The sequence below is a fragment of the Lampris incognitus genome, chromosome 8, assembly GCF_029633865.1.
Source record: "Lampris incognitus isolate fLamInc1 chromosome 8, fLamInc1.hap2, whole genome shotgun sequence".
NCBI classification, from domain to species: domain Eukaryota; kingdom Metazoa; phylum Chordata; class Actinopteri; order Lampriformes; family Lampridae; genus Lampris; species Lampris incognitus.
The window spans coordinates 7,107,784-7,133,407 of NC_079218.1; the positions used below are offsets into that span (position 1 = coordinate 7,107,784).

A 25,624-nucleotide genomic window follows, 5' to 3' on the forward strand; every position below is an offset into this window, starting at 1 on the left:
CACAGTGGATCATCCGTTTCCATTTCTTCCCGTCCTCTGCATCTTCCTCTGTCCCACCAGCCACCTGCGTGTCCTCCCTCACCACATCCATTGGCCTCCTCTTCTCCTCTTCCCTGGCAGCTCCATATTCAGCATCCTTCTCCCAGTATACCCAGCATCTCTCCTCCACCCATGTCCAAACCATCTCAACCTTGCCTCTTGCTTTGTCTCCAAACCGTCCAACCTGAGCTGTCCCTCTAATATACTGGTTCCTAATCCTGTCCTTCTTCGTCACTCCCAGTGAAAATCTTAGCAGAAAAGCACAACATACATAGAGTTTTATATTTGTTAAATCACCCAAAAATAATCTGATCTTAAATTTGCTCTAGTGTCACTGAGATACTTCATCTTTCAACACTGATCATTTTTCTTTTCTCGTGACCTTTTTAACTGCACTTTTACTTGGTGCAAAGAGCGCATGCGCTGCATGTTAACGCACGACCTGTGCTCATCGAATACATTTTGATTGATTGATTGACCGGGTCCATCCTCATGTAATCCCCCCCCCCCAGGATAAAATTGTTATAATTGTACAAAGTTGGGTTAAAATTTGATGGAGACGCCCACCCACGATCAAAAATGCAAGAAGCTCGTTTGATTTGCGTGCCAGGGCCTCGCAGAGGGGCGGCGCCTCCTCCCGTCACGCCTCATTTGCGCGCGGGTGGCCGGGTGAGGCGCGCGCCCGCCGCGGGGACTCTGAGGGCGTGTTGCGGCGGCGCTACGGGACAGGGTCCTGCGCTTCATCCATGGTGGGTCTGGGGAGAAGAAACGCGCACAAAAGGCAGTATGTACTCTTCTGTTTAGGCGTCGTCGGCTTCATGATGTACAGATACTTTGGGTAAGTTCTTACTTTCATGCATACACCTCTCCCTCAGAGATAGCCGTGCAGCACCTCCCCCCCCCCCATCATCTAACTTTATGGCAAAGAAACCAACCTAATGAAAGAGCACCGTTTGATACCCAGTCACATTTTTCTCCAAATCAAGATGTGTCGCTGCTTATTTGTCCATTTGCACGGATTGTGCCAAAGTGCTGCCAAACATTTGACCGGTCATGGGGTCCCACTCCGGCTCAGCAGTGTGTATGTGGTGGTGTATTGTGTGTGTGTGTGTGTGAGAGAGACACACAAACCTCCAATTCTTCTCCAGGATGCAGGCAGGGGGGAGGAAAACGAGCAGGAAAGTGGGCCTGGTGGCCAACTCCTCGCAGTTCACCTTAGAGGGCGAGCCTTTCCGGGTCCTTGGGGGATCCGTCCACTACTTCCGTGTCCCCAGGGCCTACTGGAAGGACCGTCTGATGAAGATGAAGGCTTGTGGCATCAACACCCTCACCACGTAGGACTTGCTTGCCCCCCCCCCCGATCTGCTGTAGTACGTGTTGCACGAGCGCTGTCCCTGACTCGCCTCTAACCGAGACCGTCATGCGTCCTTGCAGATACGTGCCCTGGAGTTTACACCAGCCGGAGAGAGGCGCCTTCCACTTCCACACCCAGCTGGACTTGCAGTAAGGGTGCACTTGTTTTCTATTTCCAAGCCTTCGCTGTGTTCTTGGGAACAATGCATGTGATGCTTAACCTCCATAATCAGTGTTGGATAAACGAGTTTTGCCCTGCAGCGACAGCCGGTTTAGGTTCTGCCCTAAACACACGACCCAGTTGTGAACCTCAGCATTAAAACCAAACTCCCCAGTACGTACCCCTGATGTTGGTTTTGTTGTTCTAAACATAAACCCACCTTGTGTTTTCCCTCTCACACCTCACAATATAACCTGCTTGGGGCCTGTTGGGAGTTGGTATCGGGCCTTGGTCGTCAGCCGAGCAGAGCTCCGGGGAGCAGGCAGCAGGGGAGCCCAACCTGACAACCGCTGCTGCAGCAACAACTTATCCAGTGGCGGAGCCAGACCATTGTGATGGGGGGAGGGGGGCAGGCTGAGACAATTACATTGGGGTGGCACAGAAACCGAGCCTTGTTAATTTTATTTTCCTGCGTGGCAAGCCGCCGTAGTCAATTTTTTTTGGTCACTCACAACAGCGACCATCATGTACACCATGAGGACTCAAATTTTATATCTAGGGTGGCACAGTGGTTAGGGCAGACACCTCACAGCAAGAACAATGTGGTCCTGGGTTCAGGTTTTACACATCTTGATTCATCCATTAGCTGAACTGCTTATCCTACTCTCAGGATCACGGGGATACTGGAACCTATTCCAGAAGTCATTTGGCAGCAGGTGGGGAGACACTCTGGACAATTTAGTATGGGGGACAATTTAGTATGGCCAATTCACCTCACCTACATGTCTTGGGCCTGTGGGAGGAACCCCACACAGACACGGGGAGAACATGCAAACTCCACACAGAGGACAAACCACCAAGGTTCGACTACCCCGGGGCTCGAACCCAGGACCTTCTTGCTGTGCGAAGACTGTGCCGCCCATATATAAAACCTGAATCTATATCTGAAGTTAAAACAGAGTCAGTGTTTGAAAGGCCAAAGTGCCTGCAGGCACAACAATAAACAGCATCCTTTTACAGAGTATTCAGTCCATTTGTGACGGGAATACCACGAGGTCTTCAAGTTTCTTGGCCCGTCCCCCATGACCGTCCTTGGAAATGTTGCAAGCTGTGGCTGGACTGGTGCTTCGGCTCGAAAACTGGAGATGTCTAAAACAAGAAAAGGAAATAAGCCATTTCAGTCATGCCACTCATCACCTCACAAGAAGGTCCTGGGTTTGAGCCCCGGTGTGGTCCAACCTTGGGGGTCGTCCCGGGCCATCTGAGTGGAGTTTGCATGTTGTCCCCGTGTCTGCGCGGGTTTCCTCCGGGTGCTCCGGTTTCTTCCCACAGTCCAAAGACATGTAGGTCAGGTGAATCAGCCGTACTAAAAATTGTCCCTAGGTATGAATGGGTCAAGTCAAAATGGGTTTGTGTGTCTCTCGGTCCTGTGATGGCCTGGCGGCCTGTCCAGGGTGTCTCCCCACCTGCTGCCCAATGACTGCTAGGATAGGCTCCAGCATCTCCACAACCCTGAGAGCAGGATAAGCGGTTCAGATAATGGATTATATCGATATATAAACGTATGCAAGAGTATGAATGTCCATCATATACCTGGTGGCCCACTCTGGTCAGGGCATTTCATTGAAGGCCCAACTGTGTTGTTGTGCCCTTGATACACCAAGTCTTTCATCTGTCAGTTGAGGTACACAAGTTAAAACAACATGGTCTGATGTCACAAGTGCAGACCACATTTTTGTAATGGTTTCTTGAAACGTCATCATTTAAGGCATTCATTCATTCACTCATCAGCCGCTTCTCCGGGGTCGGGTCGCGGTGGCAGCAAGCCAAGTAGGGCACCACAGACGTCCCTCTCCCCAGCAACACCCTCCAGCTCCTCCTGAAGGATCCCGAAGTGTTCCCAGGCCAGATTGGACATGTAGTCCCTCCAGCGAGTTCTGGGTCTACCCCGGGGCCTCCTCCCAGTTGGCTGTGCCCGGTAAGCCTCCAAAGGAAGGTGCCCAGGAGGCATCCTGATCAGATACCTGAACCACCTCAACACGAAGGAGCAGCGGCTCTGCTCCGAGCTCCTCACCCCATCTCTAAGGCTGAGCCCAGACCCCCTACGGAGGAAACTCATCTGAGCCACTTCTATCCGCGACCTCACCCTTCCGGTCACTACCCAAAGCTCATGACCATAGGTGAGGGCTGGAACGAAGACTGACTGGTAAATTGAGAGCTTAGCCTTCCGGCTCAGCTCCCTCTTCACAACAGTCCGGTACAATGTCCACATTACTGCTGATGCTGCACCAATCCGCCTGTCAATCTCCCGCACCATCCTACCCTCACTCGTGAACAAGCCCCTGAGATACTGCAACTCATTTAAGGCAAACAGATAAAACACAAACGGTAGCACAGCAGTAACCAGTGGCTTGTGGCTTGCATACTGTAACCTACCTTTGTAACGCGGTGTATTTGCACCCAATTGCAGAGAAGAGGCAGAGGGTGAAGCACCAAGTCTCTTTACTGGACTTTAGCAAAAACACAAAACAAAAGGTTGCTGCCAACCAGGGCAGGCAATAACGCAAACTAGACTAAACATAAAATAGCAAACGCTCTCTCAACGAGGCTCCAACCGCTTCCGCAGACAAACGTGAGGCCTCTCCAAGACTCGACAGAGAACGTCCGCAAACAACCCGTTAAATAGTCCCCAGCACAGGTGCACATAATCACAGGCCAACCAATACGCAGGTGCAACTCATACTGGCTGAATGCAGGCCGATAGGGAGATGTCCCCTATTTGCTGGTCCTCTGGCCAGTGAGCTGTCAAGCTTGACATCCACTTTGGTGGGATCTGTGCTCTGGCATCACCGTCACTGTCTGAATGGGTAAGTGTCATCTGTTGGTAAAGACATATAAGTTAAAATTATCATCACGTGAGGTTTTCAGGTGATGAACTTTTTTTACTTGCATTGGCTTTGAAAAGTATATTCCACATCAGCCGTTGAAGGCAGAATCCTAGAGGTACTCCAGCTAAATGCATAAGGCAGGTGGTGGTGTGCTGTACCTGTAAGTCCACTTGCTCTTCCCCTTTACTGTCTGACTCTGTCTCTGCATCCCCCTCTCAGCACCACTCTCCCTTCTCTCATTACTTGATTTCTGACCACACTGACCGAAGTAGGAAGTTATGTTTCTCTTCATTTGGGCAGCACGGTGGCTCAGTGGTCGGCACTGTTGCCTCACAGCAAGAAGGTCCTGGGTTCGAACCTCAGGCCGTCCCAGGTCCTTTCTGTGTGGCGTTTGCATGTCTGCTTGGGTTTCCTCCAGGTGCTCCGGTCTCCTCCCACCGTCAAAAAGACGCGCATGTTAGGGTTAATATAATCCTGTCTGTGTCGGAAAGAAGAACTGGAGTTGGTCCCCCAGGCACCGCAGCGGCCCACTGCTACTATAAAGTAGGATGGGTTAAATGCAGAGAACAAATCCATCGTAAGAATACAATGTCAAATAAAGTGGCTTTCATTCATTTTGCATGACGGGCACAAAATCAAAATATAGCAACCGTAACATTATGGGCAGTACTAGCAAAGTTATCCATTTGCGTTACTTTGCATATTAGCACTTGGCTGCCAACTCTCACGCACCGAGTGTGAGACTCACGCATCTGAGCCCCAATCTCACGCTAGCATGAAGCCGCGGAAAAACAAATTCCATTGAATTTTACACGCCTATCGCCAAATATTTGATAAACGAAGACCGACAAAAGCTAAGTCCGCACTGAAAGTCTGCAGTCTTGCTTGAAATGGTCGCTGTTTTAAAACCGTACAGGAGCCGCTACATGCTTATTCAATTCTTCCATTTGCCAGGAAACTGACACAGCCAGGCTGCTTATAGCTTGTGATGCCCGTGTTCTGACGATTTGTGCTGCTTTGTCGAAAAATGCTCCCGTAGCGCGAGTCGATAACAATCCAAACTAACCCCTAACCTCCCCTAACCATGCGCAGAACCGCTATGGAGCACATGGCGATAGAGCGCATAGTATTGTAACGTGCATGGATAAGAAGACCCGCTGGCCGCTGGCTCGCGGGCCTGACCCTTTAGTCTAGCGGTTAGCGATGTCTCCTGCGGTGCGGGCGATACGGGTTCGCGTCCCGGCCGCGGCAGTTTCTGTGGTTGCGTTGTCCCCCCGAATTCGCTACATTGGTGTCAGAACTGGGATGGAGCGACCGTAAGGCCATCGGAATAGCGGTGTTGCGTGGATGGCCAGAGGTGTGGCCAGACCTTAAGTGGACCCCCGGGCCACACCCCTTGCCTCCGCCCCAAGGACACTCGGGTCACGTTTACACGACAGCGGTCTTGCTAAAAACGGAAGTTTTTCCTTTGCGTTTTAAAGAAGTTCCGCGTTCAGACGACATCGTTTTGAATACGATCCGCTTGCACACGGATCCGCCAAAAACGACCGAAAGCGCTGTAGTATCCATGCCGGGCCACTAGTCGGCGGTGAAACGTTGTGGTAGAGAGCCCTTCCGGCGTTTCGGCGGACCCCGATCACACCACGCGCCTGCGCACAAACGCTTTCTTCTCAGAGCGGCGAGTAAACAGACGTCCAGATAGGTTCGTCTGGACGGACGATGATTGAGGATTTGGCGCATGTAAATAATGCGTCTCCGCCGCTCACAGTAATGGTGATGGTTATTGACGCTGAAGGAGCGTTAATAAACGTAGCAGAGATAACGGCATGCGTTCTTACTCGCGCATGTCTATTTGACTGAAAACGTAATACGCATGTGCGAAGTGGAGCCGTGACGTCACCGTTTCTGCCGGAACCGGGTTCGCGAGTTTACACGGCGACGCTGGAGAGTTGCGTTTTCAGAAGAGGTCACTCTGGAACCCGGTCTCGAAAGTTTGCGTTTTCAGGCCCCCAGAACGCCGTCGTCGTGTGAACGAACGGCCAAAACGCAACAATACCTCCCCGTTTTATGTTGAAAACGTGGCCGTGTGAACGGCCCTTCAGACGCTAAGTAACTAAAGAGAAACGTAAGGCCGTCGTCACCAAGCTGATTTCGCCTGCTTCAGAAAAGATACGTTTGATCTGTAAACTACTAATAAGACACATTAGCCCCCTAGCTAACGGGTGTGACCCTTTAGCCGAGCGGTTAGTGACGTCGCCTTGTGGTGCAGCACACTCCGTATCGAATCCCGCACCGGGCAACAAAATAACCGGTTACAATACGTTTGATCGGACGCCATTGTGATTAACAGGAGAAAAAAAATCATCCGCGTATATTTGCATGGTTCTGAGTATGGGACTCATGAGGGAACCTTGAAGAGTCTTGCATTCTCTCCATTTAGTGGGGATGTTATAGAATAGAAGCTATTTTTTGATTTTCCGTATTGATTTCAGAGCTTACATCAACCTTGCAGCCGAGTTGGGCCTGTGGGTGATTCTCCGGCCAGGACCCTATATTTCCTCTGAGCTGGATTTAGGGGGACTGCCAAGGTATGAGGAGTGTAATAAGTACTACCGTTTTGTTTGTCCATAGATTTTGAGGGGGAAAAAAAGAAGTGACTATGTGATCTTGCATGGTAGCTTAAGGAATGCTCATTATTATAAAATGAAATGGACAGTATGTGAATGAGAAGGTGCCAGTGAATCTAAAAGTCTGCTCACTGCTCCATTGTTAAAGAGAAATGTTCTTCCTCAGCACAAGTAATGAAATTACAAATGCTGGCGAATCTGCAGGGATCGCCTGAACACGCACCATAAAAGTGTCTTTGTTTCATTGGCGAGGGGAACCAGAGGAGCCAGGCTAAATGGGACTTGTCCATTTTGTGGAGCCCTCTATTGCCCCTTTTCCACTGCATTGTACTGGCTCAACTCGACTCTACTCTATTCAACTCTACTCGCTTTACTTTTTGGGATTTCATTTTCCACTGCAGATAGTATCCCGTCACGGCGAAGCCCTGTTGGACATTTGTGGGCGTGTTGACTTTTCCTCCCTTCTCTACCAGCGTCCCACACAAGTGTTTTATTTTCCAAAAAAAAATCAACAAGACCAACTCTAAATGTGCTTCACATGAACAATATTAGTGTAACTAAGAGATTCACTGACAAAAAAATAATTTTTTTACATGGATCGATCATTCATTCATTCATTCATCTTCAGCCGCTTCTCCGGGGTCGGGTCACGGTGGCAGCAAGCTAAGTAGGGCACTCCAGACGTCCTTCTCCCCAGCAACACCCTCCAGCTCCTCCTGAAGGATCCCAAAGTGTTCCCAGGCCAGATTGGAGATGTAGTCCCTCCAGCGAGTTCTGGGTCTACCCCGGGGTCTCCTCCCAGTTGGCTGTGCCCGGTAAACCTCCGAAGGAAAGCGCCCAGGAGGCATCCTAATCAGATGCCCGAATCACCTCTACTGGCTCCTTTCGACGCGAAGGAGCAGTGGCTCTACTCCGAGCTCCTTCCAGCTGTCCGAGCTCCTCACCTTATCTCTAAGGCTGAGCCCAGACACCCTACGGAAGAAACTGATTTCAGCCGCTTGTATCCACAATCTCACCCCTTCCGATCACTACCCAAAGCTCATGACCATAGATGAGGGTTGGAACGAAGGTTGACTGGTAAATTGAGAGCTTTGCCTTCCAGCTCAGCTCCTTCTTCACCACAACGGTCCAGTACAACGTCCGCATTACTGCTGATGCTGCACCAATCCACCTGTCAGTCTACTGCTCCATCCTACCCTCACTCGTGAACAAGACCCTGAGATACATGAACTCCTTCACTTGAGGCAACAACTCATCCCCAACCCGGAGGGAGCAATCCACCATTTTCTGGTAGAGAACCATGGCTTCAGACAGATTGGCAACTATAATACAAGTTTCATAACACTCGCTTTGGCATTTCCTGGTTAGAAACAGAGCTGTTCAATTTATCTCTGGCCAATTAGTGGTCAGATTTTATTTATATTTAAATAAATGTAAAAAAATGTATTTATAAATTTTTTTCTATTTTATTTATTTATATTTATAGTGGTATTTTCATGTCAACTTTTAGTATCGGCTCAGCTCGCGTGGAACCTCGACGGAGGTGGTACCAAAAAAAGTACCTTGTACCAGGTACTATCCCTAAGTTTTCCTGATGGAAAACCAAAAACAAGTGAGTAGAGTTGAGTCGAGCCGGTACCGTGCAGCGGGAAAGGAGCATGTGTCCGTTGTCCTTGCAGCGCCGTGTGACGGTCAGTTCTCAGCATCTCGGTGTTTGTGTCTTTGCAGTTGGCTTCTCCGCGATGGGAACATGAGGCTGAGGACAACTTACCCAGAATTCACTGAAGCTGTCAACGCTTTCTTTGATAAACTCATTCCCAAAGTCGTTCCCTTGCAGGTCATTGTTTTTTTAAAACAAGCAAATAGTTTTTGAGGTTTGTTTCAGGTTATAGTCAAACATCAAACTGTTTCTTGTGATATTACAGTTTAAGAAAGGAGGCCCCATTATTGCAGTGCAGTTGGAAAATGAATATGGATCCTTTGCCAAGGATGAGAGTTATATGCTTTTCATCAAGGAGGTAACGTCACTCGCCTGCATGCACTCAACCACACATACACAATCACACACACACACACACAAATGAATAGGTTGATGCTCATGGCTAAATTTTTATGCTGATTACTATGTTGGTGTTTTTTTTTCTGTTTTACTCGTTGGGGGACTTGGAAAGGCTTTGCAGTCCAGAGGAATCAGTGAACTCCTGCTTACGTCAGACAGCACCAGTGGATTGAAGGCAGGGGGTGTGACTGGAGGTACGGTGTATTATAGATACAGCCAGGGTTGGGTAGTAATAGTACACCCGTAACACCTGTGACAGATTTAGGTGTTCCCTGAAATAAAACAAAAGAAACGGAAACTCTGCCACAGGAGTTTGTTCTCTAGCCGAGAAAATGTTGTATCCTACTTTCAGATATTTATGAAAAGGCATTACTTCGTAGAAGGCGTACAAATGACAGAAAAATATCCAAACTCGACGACTTACTTGCTAGTACGTTCATATGAATGGTGATAGACGTGACGATGTCTCGCTACCATACAAGGCGGGTATAAACAAGGCATCAGGTGCCTTAATATCGTTGAAAGCCCCGCCTGTTTTTAACTATTTAATGTTAGCTAGGCTACTACAGAGTCAAGAATGTCCAATTAATGCCGGCAATAAGCTGCTGAGGGGAAACATGTGATGTAATGTAAAAAGATGGCGATGTTTGATCTTTATGGCGGCGCGATTTCACGTTTGTGGCGGCCTCACCCAGGACCGTCCACGCGGTGTCTTTGTCCACGTCTGCGTCTAAATTTGTGTCTTCATTTGATGGCTGGGAGAGCTGCCACTGGATTGGCTGTTGGATCCTGGTCTGCTGCGTCCGGTGGGCCCAGGGACCACGGCCCAGCCTGGACCTGCACCAAGGAGGAAACACTGAGGGCGGTCTGACAGGACGCGGAAGCGGGGCAGGCTAAGCTAACTGCTAGCCCATGCAGACTGGCAGTTCCGATAACGCCGAGGGTGGCCTGGCGGCGGCCCCGCCTTGCGTTGACTGTGTTTTTTGTGTCGTCGTGTGGCGTGCGGGGGGGGGTGGGTGTTGAAGGTGTCTGGCTGGGAGAGCTGGCATTGGATCGGCTGAGGGATCCTGGTCTGCTGTGTCCAGCGGGCCCAGGGACCACGGCCCTGCCTGGACCTGCACCAAGGAGGAAACGCTGAGGGCGGTCTGACAGGACACGGAAGCGGGGCAGGCTAAGCTAACTGCTAGCCCATGCAGACCAGCAGTTCCGACAGTCATCCTGGCTCTCTTGGACAGTGATTTTTTTTTTTTTTTTGATATGTTGGATATATGTGTTTTTGTAGTTTGGCTATATGTGTTCTTGTCGTGTGGATATGTGTTTTTGTCTTTGTGTTGCACTGCTGTGGGCTGGAGGAAACAATGTTTCATTTCACTTCATGTGTGCAGGTACATGGAACGAAAGGACAAATAAATGTTCCCGATTCTTGATTATGAAGTATGGTAATAATAGCAATTATTGTGTGCAAACCTGAAATGTATCCTTAGGTAATATGGTCCTCGTGCTTTTGAACCCAGATCTCTGCATCGGAAACGGTGCAAGGCATCACTTAAAATTGCAGACAAATTAATTTGCTTATCACTTCGGTACTAAGAAACTTGCCATTTTGCTGAATCTTCTTGCTCGGGTTTCACACGGCCCGATGGGGCGATCGTTTACGCCTTCAGAAGCTCCTTTTTGAAAACAGGAAGTTCAGAATACGGTCAGACATGTCTTAAAATGTGTCCCATTGAAAAAGATATTCACAAACTGCGCTCTGCACATCAGCAGATATGCATAGGTGGATTACCAGACGGGCCTACAGGGCTCAGGCCCAGGGGGCCCTAAGCCAGAACCTCTGTGAAGTCGCTGTTATCATCTTTGCATTTCTCGACACAAGTCAAAGGGCTTAGTCATTCATGTTAATCACAGAGCCCCCCCCCAAGTCCTGCTGAGCAACTGAAGGAAACTGCAGGTGAATTTCTTCGATAATATGCTGTTGGCATTAACTATGCATGTGTGCTGTAAATCCTGCTGAGGGACAGGTGAGTTTAGTTGTTGTGCTGTTGGCTGCAAGTCAGCGTTCCTATCCTGCTTGGGTGGGTGGGTGGGGGGGGCTACGCATCTGTGCCCCCATTTTCTCATAATCCGCCTATACAGATATGCTTCCCTTGTCGCGTCACTGTCGTCAGCCGTCATACGACGGGTCGGTTATCTCTGGAAGTGTGTGTCTGTACCCGGTCCGTGTCGGCTGCCTGATCCGTTCTGCACATGCACAGAAGTCTGCACAGGATTTCACCTCTCTCCCGAACCCATAACCCTTCTGTGCATGCACGGACTTCTGCACATGTGCAGAGCGGATCGGGCAGGCTACCGGACTTCCTGCTTCCACAGCTGCATCACCGTATTACAGGCGGTTCACCGTTGGCATGAACGAATTCTGAATGAAATCCGATTTCGCCCCTATCGAGAACGTAATCTGCATAAATATAAAATAAATGAAGATATGTGTGACGGTACTGCGAGATGACCGATTTTAAACGATGCCTAACTAAGTTTTAATGGATCTGGGTTTAAAAAAAAAGTGAGCCGAAGCCTGTAATTTTTTTTTTGGCCTTTTATTACGAGCTGTTCCTCAATACCTCAAACATTGTTATGTGACCTAAAAGGGACTGAGTTTTATCCCATCATGCTGCTTCATTCGACAAACCCAAAGGACTGTTTAAGGATGACGTTTCCAGTGGGGCAGGTAGTTTCCTATCCAGCCCTGCACACACAAACACTGACACACAAACGCACAAATGACCTTGTGACCTGTGCTCTTGCAGTCATCAGGGCGTTGAAGCTTCAGAAATTAAATCGGAGGGACTTACAGACTCTGCTCGCTCTCCAGGTATTTATCTAACCCTTCACGTATCCAACTTACTCCACCGTGCCAACAGTAAATGTAACGTTTGACCGTCCACACGGGTTTATTGGCACTTTTCTGTCTCGTAGCCTAACAACCCTATGATGGTGATGGATTACTGGACGGGAGGGTCCGATGTGTGGGGGGATCTTCACAATGTGCTCCCCTCAGAAGGTAAGGAGAAGGCAGCCTTCATTTACACGCTTTCACCAGAATCGTCCCAAATCATATAGACCCTATCGATGCACCCGGGTCCCTTTATTTGTGAGGTGCAGAGTCGTATTGGTCCATGAGCCCCAGGTATTAATAAGGCCTGCTAAGAACCAGGGTGTTATTTTCATCCAGCACACGATTTCCGACCAACGTGTTACTAAAGAGGGTGGTGCGGTGGTTAGCGCGGTCGCCTCACAGCAAGAAGGTCCTGGGTTCGAGCCCCGGGGTAGTCCAGCCTCGGGGGTCGTCCTCTGTGGGGAGTTTGCATGTTCTCCCCGTGTCTGCGTGGGTTTCCTCCGGGGGCTCCGGCTTCCTCCCACAGTCCCAAGACATGTAGGTCAGGTGGATCAGCCGTACTGAATTGTCCCTAGGTGTGTGTGTGTGTGTGTGTGTGTGTGTGTGTGTGTGTTTCAGCCCTGTGTGATGGTCTGGCAGCCTGTCCAGGGTGTCTCCCCGCCTGCCGCCCAGTACCGCCGGCCGGGATAGGCCCCAGCGACCCTGAGAGCAGGATAAGCGGTTTGGATAATGGGTGGATGTTACCAAAGACGGTCCTGTCTTGTTTGCTCCGTAATAGAAACGTTACCAGAGATTAGATTTGGGAGCACTTTACTCACGTCTTCATTTGTTCACGTTTAGAGCACTGCAGTGTCTTTTCTGCCGGTCTCAGCCAGGCCGCTTCGTCCAGACTACAACGAGCGCGGAGCGAATGTGACAGCCACTCACTTAAACCAGACCGATTGCTGGTCCAACATAATCGCCATTCTTGCCTCTTTGCACCGGCTGCCCATTAAGGGCAGGATTGATGTTTAAAAATCCCTTAATTACTTTTAAGGCGATGCGTGGCCTGGGCCAGGCTTAGTTAGCTGGGCCCCAACAGAGGGTTCTTGAATGGGTCTGGAAAATGGAGAAAAACGTCAAACATCAAAAATATTTTTCCTTATTTTTCAGATCTGAAAAGGTGAAGCAGTTACCGTTAAAAGGTGATTCTGGGACAGGCTCCAGCATCCCGCGATGCTGAGAGCTGGATAAGCGGTTTGGATAATGGATGGATGGATGGATGGATGGATGGATGGCAGCACGGTGGTGCAGTGGTTAGCGCGGTCGCCTCACAGCAAGAAGGTCCTGGGTTCGAGTCCCGGGGTAGTCCAACCTTGGTGGGTCGTCCCGGGTCGTCCTCTGTGTGGAGTTTGCATGTTGTCCCCGTGTCTGTGTGGGTTTCCTCCGGGGGCTCCAGTTTCCTCCCACAGCCCAAAGACCTGTAGGTCAGGTGACTCGGCCGTACTACATTGTCCCAGTGTGTGTGTGTGTGTGTGGGGGGGGGGGGGTCCTGTGATGGCCTGGCGGCCTGTCCAGGGTGTCTCCCAACCTGCCGCCCAGTGACTGCTGGGATAGGCTCCAGCATCCTGTGACCCTGAGAGCAGGATAAGCAGTTTGGATAATGGATGGATGGATGGATGGATGGATGGATGGATGGATGGAGAAAAAATGTTTTCCAGATTTGAGCTTAAATCAGTTTTTGGTTTTTAAAGAGGAGTATGCTGTTGGGCTGAGCTGGGTGAATTCTGAAGCTGGGCGACTGCGGTTATTGGGAATTAGAATTTCCTAGGACATTAAATTCCCAACAAAATTTCAAGATTCAAGATTTTTCCCGCTTTATCCGCTCATAAGACAGACAGGTGGGCTTCATGATTGAATCATTTGTCCTGAAGTGGAATGAGAGGTTCTCCAGTCTTATTAGATATCAGTAACAATATGATAATAATATTAACAATTACTATTTGTGAAGCACTTTTCTTAACTAACTCACAAAGAGCTGAAAATAAGGATGAAACAACAGCATTATTATCAAACCTACATATGATACAACGGCCCAACTTATAATGAATAAGCAACGTTGACTATAGCTGATAGGGAAAAGTACCGTATCTCCAAATCTGGAAGATGAGCTCCGGAAAAGGTTAAAATGGACGTGACCCCCCATACACGTCTGCAGCCACTTGGGTCCTCGTCTCAGGGTTTTCTTACCGCCCCTCAAAAGTGTTTGCTGCTTGTTGTAACGAGAACGTGTGCATGTTTTATTCTGTGTATATACTCTTGTAATTGATGCGTCTTGTTGATGCGTTTATGACGTAATGTGTAACTGTTATACAAGTTTTACTTACTTAAAATTCCCCTTTCGTGTATTTTCACACTGCTTCCCGTTAGCTAGCCTGGGGTCCTGCTCACTCTTTCCCAGCATGGGGGGCATTGAGCCATGCCTGCTCCACATTACACACTATGTCAACCTGACATATCGGGCCGGGAACTCAGTCGGCCAATTAGCCGGGCGTAATTAGTGCAGTGTGGGAATTTGTCGTGGTCATGATCCGCTCTTCCCTTCTCACAGGAGTTCACGCAGCACAGACAGAATGACTGACATCTCTCCCTTTGACAGACATGGTGTCCACCGTGCGGGAGATTCTCAGGCGAGGGATGTCCGTCAACCTTTACATGTTCCACGGCGGGTCCAGTTTCGGCTTTATGAGCGGAGCGCTTGCGGATCCTTCTTTTAAAGCGTTGGTCCAAAGCTACGGTTGGTTCCGTATGAGTCATTTGCACTGTCACAGACAAATTCATGGAGATAAACCGTTTATTATAGTCACGGTATGGTGTCCTCAAGGTGCTGGGAGTTTCTTTACTTGCCCACTGTGATGTAGTACTGACTGTGACCACTAGGAGGCAGTGAACGCGTCGTCATCGCGCCTTTAACTTGTTGTGGGTTACAGACTATGACGCTCCGCTGTCCGAGGCCGGGGACTACACACCGAAGTACCACCTCCTGAGGGACCTGTTCAGTCGATACAGCAGTAAGTTCAATGCCAGATATCAAGAACGACACCGGTAAGTAGGAAATAAAGTAACTCCATCAATTAAAGCTGCTACCAGAGTTTTTCACTGATTATTTATAAATCTCAAGATTAGTTTTTGTGCCTCTAGCTCAGTGGTTCTCAACCTTTTTGGGGTCCTGGACCCCCTGCGTATTTTCGATCTACCCTGAGGACCCCTCCACCTGATCTTGGGGGAGGGGGGTTGCAATTTGGTAGAAACAGTAGAAACTGCATTTTGAATTGCATTATAGCATTTATTCACTCTCTGGGGCAAAAATAAGAGCTTTCAGTTGTAACTTAGATATAGTTAACAAAACAGAATTCTTATGCAGTAACTTTCAGATATATGTAACAAAACAGAATATGTATTCAGTAACTTTCAGATATATGTAACAAAACAGAATATGTATTCAGTAACTTTCAGATATATGTAACAAAACAGAATATGTATTCAGTAACTTTCAGATATATGTAACAAAACATAATATGTATTCAGTAACTTTCAGATATATGTAACAACACAGAATATGTATTCAGTAACTTTCAGATATATGTAACAACACAGAATATGTATTCAGTAACTTTCAGATATATGTAACAAAACAGAATATTATTCAGTAACTTTCAGATATATGTAACAAAACAGAATATGTATTCAGTAACTTTCAGATATATGTAACAAAACAGAATATGTATTCAGTAACTTTCAGATATATGTAACAACAGAATTTTTATGCAGTAACTTTTAACAATGTAAACGGGAGCGAGATCTCTTATTAAAATACAATAAATTACACTTGTGAAACAGATGTAATTAGAGAAAAAAGTCCTGTTACCCTTTACAGTTTAGGTAGATAAAGGTCTCAGTCACATTTGAGTAAAATAATCCTATTTCTATAAATGTCATAGGGTCTTTTTTTTAAAAGATATTTTATTTTCACAGACCCCTTGCAATTACACCACGGACCACTAGGGGTCCGCGGACCCCCGGTTGAGAAACACTGCCCTGTATGACCGACATAAGCATATGAGACCATTGGAGAAGATCCGCTATTGCTAAATATTGATTAAACGTGCTTGCTGGATTCTCTATCACTTTTCTCCACAAGGGGGCACGAAGGCACCAAAAAGCCAACTCTCCCTGTAGCAACTTTAATTCTGGAGTATTTGATAAAAAACAAAAACAAAAAAAAAACATGAGGATTGTGACTGAACTTCTCACCTGACCGGTTCTTTTGTCTGTGTGTGGGAGGGGAGAATTTCCCTAATATGCCGGCACTGCATTATAGGGAATCATACGAGCCGGCTGTTATGTACCAGCACCTGTCCTTGTGGGAGGCCTTGAGCTTCACTGAGGGGGTAAGTGTGTGGGTCTCTAATTGTGTGTGTGTGTGTGTCCACAATGCAAATATAAATACCTGTATCAATAGGTTGTTAATACTTTAAATTACAGGCCGTTGCATACACAGAAATAACCAAGACATAATATGAGTAGAATAGATGTGAGTAAGATGTGAGTAAAACTGGGGCTTTTCCATATTTCCAGATTGCTTCCCTGTCATTATAAAGCGCTGGAATATCATCAACATCAAACACTGTATGGGATGAATTCACAGGTCACATTGTACCCAACACAAGTATAAATATCACAGGGCTAAAATGGCAATTATCTGCTACATTTGAATATAAGGTGAATGTTGAATGTCCTGCTTGGAAAGATAACTATAGTAAAGATAGCACCACATTCAATCTCCACCTTATGTTCTATAATATATGATAGATAATTATAAAGACACCTATAATTGATAATTACTATTACTATTTAGCCCTGTGACACAAAATACTTGTGTTTGGTACAATGTGATTCATAAATACTCAGTAATTGCCCCTCATCAAAGTTAAATTACATCTATTATACACATATATTACTTGGTTATTTCTGTGTAATGGATAGCCTGTTATGATAAGTGTTACTGATCAATTAAATCAGAATGAATTTATAACAAAAAAAAAAGTTGTGTTGTTTTAGTCTCAACAAAAGGTTGGTAAAAGTACTTCACTTTTCTCTGCAGCCATTTAAGTCGTCCAAGCCGGTAAACATGGAGAGTCTGCCGGTGAACAACGGGAACGGCCAGTCGTATGGCTACGCTCTGTATGAGACCGCCATCACCAGCGGGGGCTTATTGAAATCTGGAGACAACGTTCGAGACCGCGCCCTGGTAAGTCGTCCCGGCACATGACACGACCGTGGCAGCTCTTGCACCTGCTGCTGGACATCGGGACCTGGAGGTCTCTTTCATCAATTTTGACGTCTTCAGAGGAATAACTAGCAGAGGAGGTCACCACCCAACATGGCTGAGCAGTGTGTTGTTTCAGAAATGGCGCTGCGGTGCACTCATGTGCAACGGTCACGTTGCAGAGGACGCAGTATGAGGCACATTGGACCCATCAGTCCAGTCTTACTGCCTGATAGAAAAAGAAATACAGCAACGTCCGCCTTTTTACGACTACACTTGAAGAAAAACAGTGATTCTGACAAATAATGTGATTTAGTCTGGTTTGATGACGTCTTGGACAGCTGCATTATTTACATCCTTTTGCTGCTGGGATAGGCTCCAGCATCCCTGTGATCCGAATTCGGATAAGCAGCTTGGATAATGGACATACATAGATACAATATAAATATCCATCCATCCATTATCCGAACCGCTTATCCTGCTGTCAGGGTGGCGGGGATGCTGGAGCCTATCCCAGCAGTCATGGGCGGCAGGCGGGGAGACAACCTGGACAGGCCGCCAGGCCATCGTAGGGCCGACACACACACACAAGAATTTAAAACCTAGGGACAATTTGGTACAGCCGATTCACCTGACCTACATGTCGTTGGACTGTGGGATGAAATCGGGGAGAACATGCCAACTCCACACAGAGGATGACCCCAGAGGTTGGATTACCCTGGGGCTCGAACCCAGGACCTTCTTGCTGTGAGGCGACCGCGCTAACCACCGCGCCACCATGCCGCCTATCACACAGTTTGTTCCAGTCAGTTAGTGGTCTTGTCACTCCAGTTTCTCTGCAATGTTGTTATTTGATTTAGAGTCATTAACATAATGTCAATTGAAGGGGTGCAGGGAAATATCTCATCTTCAGCCGCTTCTCCGGGGTCGGGTCGCGGGGGCAGCAAGCTAAGTAGGGCACTCCAGACGTCCCTCTCCCCAGCAACGCCCTCCAGCTCCTCCTGGGGGATCCCAAGGCGTTCCCAGGCCAGATTGGACACGTAGTCCCTCCAGCGAGTTCTGGGTCTACCCCGGGGTGTCCGCCCAGTTGGCCGTGCCCGGTAAACCTCCAAAGGAAGGCGCTCAGGAGGCATCCTGATCAGATGCCCGAACCACCTCAACTGGCTCCTTTCAATGCGAAGGAGCAGCGGCTCTACTCCGAGCTCCCTCCGGATGTCCAAGCTCCTCACCCTATCTCTAAGGCTGAGCCCAGACACCCTACGGAGGAAACCCATTTCAGCCGCTTGTATCCGTGATCTCACCCTTTCAGTCACTACCCAAAGCTCATGACCATAGGCGAGGGTTGGAACGAAGACTGACTGGTAAATTGAGAGCTTTGCCTTCCGGCTCAGCTCCTTCTTCACCACAACGGTCCAGTACAACATCCACATTACTGATGCTGCACCAATCCACCTGTTAATCTCCCGCTCCATCCTACCCTCACTCGTGAACAAGACCCTCAGATACTTGAACTCCTTCACTTGGGGCAGCAACTCATCCCCAACTCAGAGGGAGCAATCCACCATTTTCCGGTAGAGAACCATGGCCTCAGACTTGGAGGTGCTGACTCTCATCCCAGCCATTTCACACTCAGCTGCAAACCACCCCAGTGTGCTCCTGAGGTCACATTCTGATGAAGCCAACAAAGCCACATCATCTGCGAAGACCAGTGATGCAATTTTGAGGTTCCCAAAACGGACACACTCCTCACCTTGGCTGTGCCTTGAGATCCTGTCCATGTATATCACAAACAGAATCGGCGACAAGGGACAACCTTGGCAGAGTCCGACACCCACCGAAAATTTGTTTGACTTTGTGCCGAGAATGCGGACACCGCTCTCACTTTGGTTATACAAGAACCGGATGGCTTGTAACAACTGCCCCGGTACCCCATACTCCCGCTGTACCTCACAGAGTGCCGCGGGGTACATGGTCGTAAACCTTCTCCAAGTCCACAAAATACATGTAGACTGGCTGGTCAAACTCCCATGCCCACCTCAGCACTTCTGCAAGGGTAAAGAGTTGGTCCATTGCTCCACAGCCAGGACAGAATCCGCATTGTTCCTCTTGGATCCGAGGTTCGACAATCGGTTGGAGCCTCCTTTCCAGCACCCTAGGGTAGACTTTACCAGGGAGGCTGAGAATGTGATGCACCGATAATTGGAGCACACCCTCCGGCACACCGGAGGGTGTGCTCCAGGGAAATATCTATTCAGTGCAAAATTGTGACACCAAGCCATGAAGATTTTGGTATTGGAGCATTTCCCCCGGATCGCATTGTGGAATTGCAATGAACGGATGCTGTGAAGAGGTTTAATGTAATGACTTCTGCATCTCTGAATGTTTGAATTGAAATTATGTAAATGCTTTACTTAGAGAAGCATACTCGTGTTTTAAGCTATTGTAACACTTAAAATAAATGCATTTTGTTGTGCATTTTGTTTGGATGATTACAGATTTCACACTTTTCCATGGATAAGAGGATGGAGAACCTAGGAATATTGTAATATCCAACTGCAATGTTTATAATGGTGGCACGGTGGCGCAGTGGTTAGCGCAGTCGCCTCACAGCAAGAAGGTCCCGGGTTTGAGCCCCAGGGTAGTCCAACTTTGGGGGTCGTCCTCTGTGTGGAGTTTGCATGTTCCCGCCGTGTCTGTGTGGGGTCTTCCGGGTGCTCCGGTTTCCTCCCACAGTCCAAAGACATGTAGGTCAGCTGATTCGGCCATACTACATTGTCCCTAGGTGTTTGTGTCGGCCCTGTGATGGACTGGCGGCCTGTCCAGGGTGTCTCCCCACCCCGATATTAAAATTACTGTGGCCCGGACCCGTCCCACACTGACACTTGCATCCAGCCCACATACCGTGTGGAATGATGGCACTTGGGCGGTCCACTCCTGTTTACCAGATCTGGGCCAGAACCAAGCCATAGCAATGCCACATGGGCCACATATTTGTCAAAGGTGGCCCATATTTGTTTTGTGATATTTGGGCCATATTCACCATTTACCACACGGGCCACTTCAGGGTCACATCCAGATTACATGCTGCCCAGAGTACCGCGTCTTTGCCAAAAAGGCCCACATTTGATTTGGCATATTTGGACCATATTTGCTATTATACATGTGGACCACTTCAGGCCAGAGGCGTAAAAACCCGGTCCAGAAAGTAAAAACCCTAACCATGTCTTTACTCCGTCCATGTTTTAAACCAGCTGATTTGGGAAACTAGTCAGTGCAATCTGATGGTTTAGTACATGGGTGGAGTAAAGACACGGTTAGGGTTTTTACTTTCTGGACCGGGTTTTTACGCCTCTGCTTCAGGCTCACATCCATTTTGTCAGGGCCAGAAGGCCATCAGCGCCACATCATTGCCTGAAGTGGCCCACATTCGGATGCTATCTGGGCACCTGCCGCCCAGTGACCGCTGGGATAGGCTCCAGCTGGATAAGCGGCTTGGATAATGGATGGATGGATGTTCATCATGTTGTGATGTTGGAAAAACCGCGATATGCATTGAAACGGCGCTAGAATGTCATTGTACTCCTGATTGACGATAATGACGAAGTCACTTAAACTACCGCGTTTTTCCTCCAAGGTGTTTGTAGATAGACGCTACGTCGGGATTTTCAAGCGCTGGACTTTGGAGCTGGCCGTTCCTGATGGTAAGGTACGGCACCAAGATGGACGCTGAAGGCAAGTCGTGCGCAGCTCTTTTCTCTACGGAGGACAGACTCTTGTTGCACATTAAAGGTCTTTCTCGCTGCAGGGGCGGCGGACCTTGAGCTTGCTGGTGGAGAACTGTGGTCGGCTGCATCAGGGGGAAGACCTCGATAATCAGCGCAAAGGTACTGATGAAGCCGCAGCATAGTGCATTTGCTGTAAGTTATTAAATCACTGGAGCGCTGCGGGGGGTGTACGCGTCAGATTTGATTTGCTTCCTTGCAGGCCTCCTGGGAGACATTTTATTAAACGGTATCCCTTTGCGGGATTTTACAATCTACGCCCTGGATATGAAACCCGACTTTATTGACAGGTTTGTCCGCTTTTGTTAAGATTAAATCACCGCACATCGGTTTAGATTTTCTGTCATGGTGAACTGTTACAACGCCCTATCCCAGTCTCTATCAAGCGCCTTGGAAGGCCCTACCGGAGGGCCCCAGCTTCCCGGGCTTCTTCATGGGGAGACTGTTCACGTATGGTTATCCCAGCGACACGTTTGTGAAGCTCCCAGTAAGTAAATAAGAACTTAATATTTTTCTCATAGTGTTTCACTGTTTAATATATATATATATATATATACACTATAGTGTTTGTAAAGAGGGGCGGCACGGTGGTGCAGTGGTTAGCGCGGTCGCCTCACAGCAAGAAGGTCCTGGGTTTGAACCCCGGGGTTGTCCAACCTTGGGGGTCGTCCCGGGTCGTCCTCTGTGTGGAGTTTGCATGTTCTCCTCATGTCTGCGTGGGTTTCCTCCGGGTGCTCCGGTTTCCTCCCACAGTCCAAAGACATGTAGGTCAGGTGAACCGGCCCTACTAAATTGTCCCTAGGTGTGAATGTTTGTGTCGGCCCTGTGCTGGACTGGCGGCCTGTCCAGGGTGTCTCCCTGCCTGACACCCAATGACTGCTGGGATAGGCTCCAGCATCCCCAATTGGGATGAGCGACTTGGATAATGGATGGATGGATGTTTGTAAAGAGGTGGATGCAACAGAACTACGCTGTGCCGTGAGGGTTTAGTGTGTCCATATCCACAGGGCTGGGGTAAAGGCGTCGTGTTCATCAACGGACTGAACCTGGGACGTTACTGGTCAATTGGTCCCCAGCAAACTCTCTACCTCCCCGGGCCCTTTCTCAACAGCGGCATCAACCAGGTACGACTGGATTAGAAAACTTGCAGTGCTGATAACTGTTTCACTCTTCCATTATAACGCGCTGTTCCCAACCCAGTCGCCCAAGTTTCCCTTCGTGCTGCAGACTTTCATTGTAACCCGGCATATGTAGGCCTGCTTGTAGTTCCTCAGCCTGTCATAATAAAGTGTTTCATCATGGCCGGTGTGCCAAATCGGACATATTGAAGGGCTGATTGGTTGAGTAAATACAAGCAGGCCTACCTGTGCAGGGTTACACTGAAAATGTCTTTACGGGGCGTCCGGGTAGCGTAGCGGTCTATTCCGTTGCCTACCAACACGGGGATCGCCGGTTCGAATCCCCGCGTTACCTCCGGCTTGGTCGGGCGTTCCTACAAACACAACTGGCCGTGTCTGTGGGTGGGAAGCTGGATGTGGGTGTGTGCCCTGGTCGCTGCACTAGCGCCGCCTCTGGTCGGTCGGGGCGCCTGTTCAGGGGGGAGGGGGAACTGGGGGGAATAGCGTGATCCTCCCACGCGCTACGTCCCCCTGGCGAAACTCCTCACTGTCAGGTGAAAAGAAGCGGCCGGCGACTCCAGCAGGACGTGTACATCTTCATCCTTGAAAGACTGGCCCTGGCCTGCAGATGGGTGTAGACCGTGGAGTCCCGGCCTGGCGGGTTAGCTCTCCTGTGTGGCGTCCTTCTCTCGGCCAGCGCCTGTTGGGTTTGGTTACGTCGAAAATCTGCAGTCCAATGGGTGCTCGAGGACTGAGTTGGGAAACGCTGCTATAATGGGCCAAGAAAACATTTCATCTTGCAAATTCTGACTGAGTCCTGGTTTTCTCATCCCCCTGCAAGGTCCTAAACCGGCATCTCTCCTTCTCTGTTTACGCCAATCAGATCATTGTGTTCGAGGAGCAAGAGGCGGACTACAAGATCCAGTTTGAGGACACGGCTGACCTCGGCATGGCAGCGGACATACTGTGACTGTCCTCCCTTAGCTGCCCGTAACGTGGCGAAACGTAGACATGGACACTGTTTCCTGCAGCTTTTGTCGTCTTCTCTCTACCATGTTCAGTGCTGGCTGCCACATCAGGGGGGGTTTTTTTCCGTCTCTGCAAAGTGTCAGCGTAGTTTTCTAACATGTCATAAACCCTCTCCGGACACCGACGTGCATTGCCAGGGCAGGTCAGTGGATTTGATTTTGCCTGCGGATATTGATCCTTTTCAGGCAGTCTTACGGACAGCAAAATAACATTCTGAGACCCGAGACCCGGCCGAAACCGTGCCAACATCATCAAGCATCACTTCCAAATGAGCGGTGTACCGTAAGCAAAGCGCTTACACGCAGATAAATAAATAAAAAGAAGGTTATGTCAAGTGGTTCCATGTAACTGTGTTAAGTAAATGGTGATTTTACCACTCGACACAACGTTGTTAACAAAATCCAACAGTTCAGTTTTTTTTGAGCGTACCGCTGGATGACGGCGTGCGAAGATTCATGAATAATTCACGAGCACGTGTCTGCTGTACACGGTCATCTAAGCAGCTGTGCAAATGTAAGATCTGCGTTGTCCTCATACAGCGTGTAAACAGGGGTTACCCCGACTGTTACCAGCAATGGAAGGTGCACCAAGTTATCTCAATCACCGGATGTGGATCTGGACCACATTTAAGTTCCTCAGGACTTCTGCACTTACTGAAAATATAGTAGTTTTGCAACATTAGCATGAGAAATTTCCATGCATGGGCGTCCGGGTAGCGTAGCGGCCTATTCTGTTGCCTACCAACACGGGGATCGCTGGTTTGAATCCCCGTGTTACCTCCGGCTTGGTCGGGCGTTCCTACAAACACAATTGGCCGTGTCTGAGGGTGGGAAGCCGGATGCGGGTATGTGTCCTGGTCGCTGCACTAGCGCCTCCTCTGGTCGGTCGGGGCGCCTGTCCGGGGGGGGGCTGGGGGGAACGACCTGATCCTCCCACGCGCTACGTCCCCCTGGTGAAACTCCTCACTGTCAGGTGAAAAGAAGCGGCTGGCGACTCCACGTGTATGGGAGGAGGCATGTGGTAGTCTGCAGCCCTCCCCGGATCGGCAGAGGGGGTGGAGCAGCGACCGGGACGGCTCGGAAGAGTGGGGTAATTGGCCGGATACAAATGGGGAGAAAAAGGGGGGGGGATTTCCATGCCTTTTTCTTCAGGACAGCAGATGGTTTCTGAGGTCATGGGTCAAATGTTACCTGTTACCTAACGTCCCCTGGCAATGCATCCGCCATCCGGAGAGAACTGAAGTCACCAGCTCCGCTGATGTGTTGTCTAGCTGCAGATCAAGTGTGTGCAGGGAGCGTCCAGCTAACACTGAAGTGTGGTAAAGAGAAACCGCTCTTGTCAATGAACAACAGTCAAGCGCAGAGTAAACACAATCAGTTGGAGAAGGCCTTTATAACTTTTACATGCCGGGCTCTTCACATATTGAGCAGAATGACCAAATAAACCCTTTTTACCTCCAGGTGTTCTGTCCGTGTGGGTATGTCTGCTAAAACAACACATTTTGAGTTGTACTGCTGTGTATTGCGTGACTATATTACACAATGTTTGATATTTATTGCACTGAAAACAACTCGACAACAAGTTTGAAAATAACACATGTTTTGAGGACGACATGAATGGATTGGGTAAGACCGATACATTGGCTGGAAGGGGACAGACAACAGTAGAACAATGACAGATTCTGGTGGGAAACTCATTTAATCATCTCATCTTCAGCCGCTTGTCCGGGGTCGGGTCGCGCTGACAGCAAGCTAACTAGGGCGCTCCAGACGTCCCTCTCCCCAGCAACCCCCTCCAGCTCCTCCTGGGGGATCCCAAGGCGTTCCCAGGCCAGATTGGACATGTAGTCCCTCCAGCGAGTTCTGGGTTTAACCCGGGGTCTCCTCCCAGTTGGCCGTTCCCGGTAAACCTCCAAAGGAAGGTGCCCAGGAGGCATCCTAATCAGATGCCCGAACCACCTCAACTGGCTCCTGTCGATGCGAAGGAGCAGCGGCTCTACTCCGAGCTCCCCCCGGATGTCCGAGCTCCTCACCCTATCTCTAAGGCTGAGCCCAGACACCCTACGGAGGAAACTATCGTAGTGAAAACGGACCAAACCCCCTCCAAGGACATTCACAACTCCTCCAGAGTCTAAGATGTTGTTACCAGATGCTGTTATCATTGGTAAAACAATGCAAGTGCAAGTCGATGGGGTGTGAAAACCACACCCTGAAAATTGCTTGCAACTCGTTCATCCTTCAGGAGGAGTAATACAAGAGAACAAACGACTGGAACTGTTTTGACAGAACTTTGGGGAAGCAGTTTGGGGAACAATGCTTTCATAGCTTACTGACTTGCGCTGGCATTGCTGCTGACCGCTAACAGGTAG

The 25,624-nt window shown here is 48.9% G+C and overlaps 1 protein-coding gene across 1 annotated transcript; it reads left to right on the top strand.

The window, feature by feature from the left end:
- Positions 1-1,275: 1,275 nt before the first annotated feature.
- Positions 1,276-23,685, top strand: LOC130116985 (beta-galactosidase-1-like protein 2). Its single transcript, XM_056285104.1, has 18 exons — positions 1,276-1,373; positions 1,474-1,542; positions 6,933-7,028; positions 8,796-8,904; positions 8,993-9,085; positions 9,239-9,320; positions 11,931-11,995; positions 12,100-12,184; positions 14,658-14,795; positions 14,989-15,069; positions 16,343-16,449; positions 17,163-17,309; positions 20,962-21,033; positions 21,133-21,211; positions 21,312-21,399; positions 21,485-21,596; positions 22,117-22,233; positions 23,111-23,685. The coding sequence occupies exons 1-18, from the start codon at positions 1,336-1,338 to the stop codon at positions 23,195-23,197; spliced, it is 1,665 nt and encodes a 554-aa protein (XP_056141079.1). The 5' UTR covers positions 1,276-1,335; the 3' UTR covers positions 23,198-23,685.
- Positions 23,686-25,624: the final 1,939 nt, after the last annotated feature.